At 41.1% G+C, this 7,744-nt stretch overlaps 1 protein-coding gene across 1 annotated transcript; it reads right to left on the bottom strand.

Moving 5' to 3' along the window:
• Positions 1–5,815: 5,815 nt before the first annotated feature.
• GTF2H5 (general transcription factor IIH subunit 5) lies at positions 5,816–7,575 on the bottom strand. Its single transcript, XM_086632008.1, has 3 exons — positions 7,555–7,575; positions 7,270–7,372; positions 5,816–6,215 (listed from the first exon to the last, which is right to left on the bottom strand). Exons 2-3 carry the CDS (start codon positions 7,302–7,304, stop codon positions 6,035–6,037), a joined length of 216 nt encoding a protein of 71 aa, XP_086488134.1. The 5' UTR covers positions 7,305–7,372; positions 7,555–7,575; the 3' UTR covers positions 5,816–6,034.
• Positions 7,576–7,744: the final 169 nt, after the last annotated feature.

Here is a 7,744-nt window from a genome sequence, read left to right as displayed (position 1 = left end):
GCTTTGTTCGTTTAGGGAACATACTGAATTTTACCTTTCTATAGGTGTAAACTAATAAAGCTATTCACTTTTGGGGGTAATCAGGGAAAAACTTCCTTTACGTCTCATTTCTATGTACTGTTAGCAACCCCTTAGCCATACAGATGCAGAAATCCCCAGCACAGACCGAAATACAGTAAGATTGAATAGTTCTCATGTGTCTTCCACATGGTATGGTGCATGTGCCCTGAGGAACGGGCACCCTACAATCACATGCATTTTGTATGATGAGGAAATAAAGAGAAAAAATCTTCATAAAAGTTACTTCTCACGGTATCAACAATGTCTTCCTATGATTTACGCTTACTAAAAGTTATTTAACTTAATACAGAGCGACTCGTAAAGCAGGCTAGTGGTGTGGAGTTATCCAGACCTACCAGTGACATCAGAAGGGAAGACGTTTCAGACACATCATTTTAATGTAACAGAACTCCGCACCTAAGCATAGAAAGAAAACACTGAATAACTAAGAAATTTCAGAGCTAAAGACACTAGGCTCCAAAACCCCTTACTGCAAATATTCTTTCTAGATGAATCCCTTCAAGTAGAATATTCATCTCCAGCTGAACACACATCCAGAAAGATACTCATGTTCCAAAGCATGGTAAGTGTCTGACCCACCACTGCCCATGCTGCAGCAATTTTTTAAAAAGCAGTTTAAAATATTGCTAAGAGCTCCCCTTACTGGTCTGCCTTCAAATTGTTAAGTCTTCAGTCCAGAAGATCTTTTTATTTGAAACAAAGATGGGTAAAATATTACTTCTATTTCACAATTGAAAAAAAAAAAAACAAACACACACAAAATAAAAAGCATCCCACATCATATTTCTATCAAAGATCCTACTTTTTAAATTTCTCCTTAGTTGTTAGGTCATAACACCAAAGATAATGCCTTCATTTAGAAAGAATTTTTCTTCCATCCTTACGAACGTCAATTCCTTGAAACCTTAATTTTGTATGGCAAAATGTGAGCCTTGCAAAGTCTGAGTTCCAAAAGAAACGTGGGCACCCAGTTCTGACATGCTGAGGATTGCTGCACTTCACAGTAACTTCCACCAGCTTTAATGGGATCATTGGTGGGATAATCAACCAGGTAGTGAGGGAAAAGGACCAAAATCTGCTGTGGAATTGGGAACTGCAAAAAGATTTATTACAAAAGTGTACTGTTTTCTTCAATGGCCTATTGCCTCCTTGGAGGAGCAAAATATAGCTCCTGGCCTGAGTTGGCTGATATGATTAAAGACTTGTTGATTTTTTATATATATATATATATATATATATATATATATATATAAAAAATATATATATATATATGTCTCTATATATAAAAATAAAAAAAAATATTCTTTTTTCAGAGCCCTACTTTTCCAAGCGCAACCTAGAGGTTGATTGAAATTAGACATTTTTCTTAGTTGCCATTATCATCATTAAAGTTAAAAATAAGCTATTCTAATGACATCATGAAATTCCATTATCTTCATTTCACAGTCAACAATCCTGTTTACTTCAGCTCACAGCCAACGATCCTGTTAATGCCTGAAATACATGTTCTCTAGTTTGTTCTCACCTACTTGAGGTGGCCCTGCAGAGTTACCTTCAGTGAGAAAAACCAGTAAAATCTGTTATGCCACATGAAAAGAAAAGAATCAGATGTTTTTGAATACACCCTACGGTTCTGAAGAGACTGTAAAATAGGATTTCTTAATGTACAACAGCACTTGGAGAAGTTTTTGTGCAGCACAACACACTAGCCATTTAGCTCTCAGCACCGTGCCACATAGAACAAAAAAATCTCTATAAGCTCAATGAATTTCTAAAAAAAATAAAATTAAAAAACCCCACTCTATCATTATTTATTCTGAATGGGTTTAGATGCCTGCCTTTTCATGAAACAACACTGGCAGTTTAGCTACAAAGTCAAATCCACTCAGTCTGGGTTCTCTCAGGTAAAATGGTGCAGGTCTCAGAAAAATTCTCTATTTTCTTTCAGCAGTTTTCTTCCCTGAGGCCGCATCCATTCTCTCAACTGGTTATTGGTTATTTCCTCCTTTACGGCACTGGACGATGAACCTCCCTGGGCTACCTGTTGTGCCAGAGAAAAGAAAAGGGACATCTGTTGTTAACAAGCTAAAAATTCATTATAATCCCTATCTATAGACTGACTCAGGGTCCTCTTCACTGTGCTGTCAACCCCACGTTAAAAAAAAATCCACCCTTCAGAACTACCTTATCTCACAATGACTAAAACCAGCTAAATATGTGACAGCACTGAGGCTTGTTTGCTTTCGTGGTACACCATGGTCACATTAGGGTCATCTGAGGATGGTGAGGCACTGGAACAGGTTGCCCAGAAAAGTTGTAGATGCCCCATCCCTGGAAGTGTCCAAGGCCAGGTTGGATGAGGCTTTGGGCAGCCTGGTGTAGTGGAGGGTGTCCCTGCCCATGGCAGGGGGTTGGAACTGGATGATCTTTGAGGTCCCTTCCAACCCAAACCATTCCATGGTTCTACGATTACACAGCTTTTCTTTGAAGACCATTAATAAACAAAGTTAAAAAAAAATTAATCTGAGGCTTAAACAAAACCCAAAACACCAAATAGCCTCATTTTTGATAAAAATCATGAGGTGCTATTGCTTTATTATAATAGGAAGCTGCACTTTCAGTTTCCACCCCTCTCTTCCCATCTAACAATCTAGTTGGAACTAGATGGTCTTTGAGGTCCCTTCAAACCCAAACCATTCTATGATTCTATAGCAAATACTCTGCATTGTGGTAACTCTCTTACCTTGCTTTAGGGATCTCGCTCATCCTGCTGTGAAATACGACTCCTCAGTTTTTGCATTTGTTGTGAAGAATGTGGGATTTTAAAATCCCAAGTTACAGTAACTACTCAAGAGCACTTGTTTATCTGACAAAAACCACAAACAAGTGGACTTCCAAGCTTTTTAAAAAAAGTAAATAAGTAGCAAATAAGAAATGAAGTTGAAATAAGTGTGTTTTGGGTAATTATTCTACCATGTTCCTCCTCCAGTAGATACCTTGTCTGCTTTCCACTCAGACTGAAGGCCGAGAGCGAAGCAACAGCTCAATCCTCAGCACTGCGAGCCCATCAAGATGATATCTGCTGCTTTAGCAAGAGGCAACAAGTCTGTCATTCAAGCTCTGGCTTTGCTGCTCAAATGTCCCTCTGCTGGACAGCAGTGAAAAAAGATGAACTTATTAGCTACAGAAAGAAATGTTAATTAACATGTAATATCCCAAACAGAGTGAGAGCTGGTGTTCTCACCGTATCAGCTCTATTAGCAAAACACATCTATATTTAAACAGGTCTCCTTAACCTTTTACTCTCAAATGCTTCCAGCCTTTAAAAAACAATTACGAGATTCTTAGCACAGTTTCATGCCGAGCTCCACTCACCAGTAATAACTTCACACCTAAATGAAAGTCAGGGAAAACATTCAAAACCTCCAAGTGCAAACGTTAGCTATTTCAAAATGTATTGACATTTTTAAAGCTAGGTCCAAGGTTATTCAACCCTAGAAAACCTTGGGTGTTTGGCTTTGGTTCTAAAAGCCTTCTCATTGCATTTCCTTCACCATACTCCATGATTAAAGACCCTTTTTTCCTTGGAAACTACAAAGAATTCAGCCCCTTAGACCCCATAAGGAGATACCAATTTGCTTTTGTTTATTCTTCTATCATAGACTGGGTAGGTTCCAAGAGGGATCTAAGTCTTAACAGGTTTAGAAGTTAAAATCCATAAACGTGTTTGCTTGAAAAAGATTGAGAGCAAAGAGAGTAAGAATGCATGCCTAACTGTTCAGTTTATACAGTTCAGAACTTCTGTCCCTCTTCATCACTGGAAACACAAGCTCAACGCAGGTAACAATAAAGCAACAATAAAGCTGTAAAATTAACCAGAAGAAAAAGACACGAACTGCAAGAAGTTTATCACAGACTCAAAAGGAAAATCACAATAAAAACACAGCACTAGACATGCGAAATGGAGAGAAGTTTTAACAGGTTTAATTCTAACATGACTTTTCAAACACTGTCGTTTGAGGAGAGAGGGATCATTTACACTTCGTCAAAATCTGGATGGAAAATAAACCAGGATTCCAAAGAAAGGATATAAGACATTTTTAAATAAATTGCATTATGCTGTCATGCCATGTTAAGATTACTGATTATCCCAGCATGAAATAAGCGTCCAATAACCTTCCACAAAATAACAGTTATGAGGTCAATGTCTGAGCAACCTCAAGAAAGAGGTAAGAAACCATGAACCCTTCACAAAAGATTTCAACTTTTTATTTCGAGGGAAGACGTGTAGCTGGTGCTTGATCTACACAACTGGGGAAGCAGCCACTTGTAAAAGAAAAATGAAACAATTTGGACCAAACCTCATTATTCTGTACAGTCAGAGAGAAGGGAGCAGCCCAGAAACTGCCTGAAGCCAAAATCCACAGGGCTATTTGCTCATCCACATGAGCCCGAATGTATGCAATGCTACAGAACTTTCTTTGGACAGCTTTTGATTAAAAAAGCTCATGAAACTTTCTCCTGAAAGGAAGAAGTTTTTTCTCCTGAAGGAAAAAAAAAGAAACCAAACCAAAACCACTAACTAATCTGGTATCTACTGGACAAGAAAAAAACAAACAAACAAACAAGCAACGGTGGGAGAGTCAGTAAAGAAAACTGTTCCTTATAAAAGCCTTTTTATTTACACTTGGTCTTCTCCCAAAGATAAAAAGATGGCATCTATCTGATGTACATACTAGCTCTGAAAACCAGGCTTCCCTTTGAAGTACTGTCCTTGAAGTATTTCATTTATAAATCATTACTTACATATCAAATAAATTTGACTGTTTTGAGTAGAAAGTAGGGTAAGAGGAAAGGTAATACATGTTATTCTTCTTGTTTCTATAATCTGCCAGATTTGCAGGCAGAAATTTTCACAGGTTTTATCATCGTGGACCAGCTGACTTACTAAACAGGCCACTGTTTGAGACCGAGAGTTACAAATGCAAACCAGAGTTTTTACTATCTGTGTAAAAAAAGCTGTGAAACTATGAGACTTGCTCTTCGCAGCAAAGTGCGACAGGGGAGGATGAGCTAAGCTGAAGGAAAAAAAAAAAAAAGCCACCACAAACTCAATACAACACCCCAAAAAAATCAAAACCAGCTTTCTTCTTCACAGGTAGAGCAACATAGCTTATTGAGACAGGCATTTATATCTAAAGGATTGCTCTCCCATTTACGTTATCCCTTCCATTTGCTGTTGTTGAAATGCAACTAACCAGTTTGCAATTCAAATGTCATGATTTAGGGTAATGGATTTCATCCTCCTCCCCTCCAAACTCCCAGATTCTCACCACCACTCCCCAAATCCAGAAAGCACAGCCTTGGTAAAAGTAGGCAAGTAGTACAGGGCATCTATAAAATGTCTGAGGACAAACAAGCAAAATGAAAACAAAACAAAACAAAAACCAACCCAAAACACACAAATCAAAAACTCAGACCAACTTCATTTTGGTGGATAAAACCTATTGAGTTGAAGCAGTGTGCGACCACAACTTCAACTCCTGGAGATGTTCCATCGAGCACAGATCATGCTTTGAGAGACATTTTTTACATTCTATCAGTCACTCTATAACCAGATTTAATCAGTTCCACAGGAATGTAACATGTCAGGAGTTCATACCATCTTGCAAAATAAAAATCCTAAAGGAAAACAGATAGCACGCATCAAAAATTCTCCACGCAAGTCCTCAAGTGTAGCATTTTAAGGATTTTAATAAAGATACCATGAACCTTCCAAATAAGAAATAAAATCCAATTCAAGAGTATTTTCTCTATGAAAACAACCAATTTTCTAGCGGAGCCACTTCCATGCAGAACTTCCTAACCCCAGTGCATCTATTAGCACAGCAACAACCAAAGCCATTGAATTCACTCTTCCAAAACTCGCAGCCATCTCATTTCTCTAGTCTTTTCACTTCTGAGTAATAGGAAAAGAGTTCTGGTCCATTAACTCGCCCACTCTCTCCTGAAGGAAGTTAACCAACTCGGCTAACACAAAGACATGAGTTTCATCCAGGTCTTGGATGATGAACTTCTTCCCCAGTGCATTGGACTCATCCAGGTAGAGCAGAAACTGCTTCATCGCTGGGTCACTGCAGAGACAAACACACATCAGATCCCACCTCATACAGTTAAAAACACACAAATAACAAACCCCCCCTTGAAGGCATTCCCAAAGTGCCTTGAGAGAGCAATATTAATTTCAAAAGCTGCTCACAATGTAAAGACAGTTTTATAAAGCTTCTGGAAAAGCTATTTCTTTCCCAGTAATTCCTTGGATTACTTTAAAGACAAAAAATAAACCGATAATGAAATCTAAGAAGGACAGGCTGCTTGATTGGCAGAGAAGTGCCCCTATGCTGCTGTTTAAGCAGCTTAAAGAAACCCAAAACAACCAACCAACCTTGAATGAAGGAAGTTTGAACTTAGAATCACAGAATGGTTTGAGGTGGAAGGGACCTCAAAGATCATCCAGTTCCAACCCCCCTGCCATGGGCAGGGACACCCTCCACTACACCAGGTTGCCCAAAGCCTCATCCAACCTGGCCTTGAACACTGCCAGGGATGGGGCAGCCACAGCTTCTCTGGGCAACCTGTGCCAGTGCCTCACCACCCTCACAGTGAAAAATTTCTTCCTTCTATCCAATCTACATCTCCCCTCTTCCAGTTTAAATCCACTGCCCCTTGTCCTGTCACTCCATGCCCTTGTAAAAAGCCCCTCTCCAGCTTTCCTGTAGCCCCTTTAAGTACTGGAAGGCTGCAATAAGATCACTCCAGAGCCTTCACTTCTCCATGTACAATTTCCTGTATTTCAAGGACAAGGGGCAATGGATTTAAACTGAAAGAGGGCAGATTTAGATTGGATATAAGGAAGAAATTCTTCACTGTGAGGGTGGTGAGGCACTGGAAAAGGTTGCCCAGAGAAGTTGTGGCTGCCCCATCCCTGGAAGTGTTCCAAGGCCAGGTTGGATGAGGCTTTGGGCAACCTGGTGTAGTGGAGGGTGTCCCTGCCCATGGCAGGGGGGTTGGAACTAGATGATCTTTGAGGTCCCTTCCAACACAAACCATTCTATGATTCTATATTTCCAGCTCCAGAGAAATAAGTAGCCTTTGACACAAGGAGAGACACCGGGTGCTGTCACTAACCATTCAATCAGAACACCTTTCAGCACGTTCACCATCTTCTCACTTCTCTTACAAAGAAAGAGATAACAACTCCTGCTCCGCGTTACACACGTAATCAGGAAACCTGAAAGAAAAACAAACAACGCCTCGGCTGAACTCAGCGATTCTTCAAGAGAACTCACCTCCCCCGGACCAGCGGCGCTGCCCCGCTGTTAGGCCTCGGCCTCAGAGAGGGGCGCGCCCAGGGTGTCAGGGACTTGCTCAGGCTGGCACTGCGCGGGGGGAATTCAAGGCCTCTCCCCTCACCCCTGCCAGCAGTCCGGGCAGCGCTGCCCCCCGCACACCCCGGGCCTTCCGCCGCCGGCGGCGAGCCGCGGCCTCGCGAGAAGGAAACAAGCCCCGACCCGCCCATGGGCCGGCCGGGGGCGGTGAACGGGCGGGGCGGTCCCAACGGGCAGGTCCCGCCGCTCCCAGGGCCGCCGCTCCCACCCGCCCC

The sequence above is a fragment of the Tauraco erythrolophus genome, chromosome 2, assembly GCF_009769465.1.
Source record: "Tauraco erythrolophus isolate bTauEry1 chromosome 2, bTauEry1.pri, whole genome shotgun sequence".
Classification (NCBI taxonomy): domain Eukaryota; kingdom Metazoa; phylum Chordata; class Aves; order Musophagiformes; family Musophagidae; genus Tauraco; species Tauraco erythrolophus.
Note: the sequence above shows the minus strand (reverse complement) of the source record. Positions and strands in the feature narration are given on the sequence as shown.

Bases quoted from the DNA above. Each gene is read 5' to 3' on its own strand.
- GTF2H5 (XM_086632008.1), bottom strand. From the start codon at position 7,304: ATGGTGAACGTGCTGAAAGGTGTTCTGATTGAATG. The intron at 6,216-7,269 runs GTTAGTGACAGC...TTGTCTCTGCAG, and splicing joins AAAGGTGTTCTGATTGAATG to TGACCCAGCGATGAAGCAGT.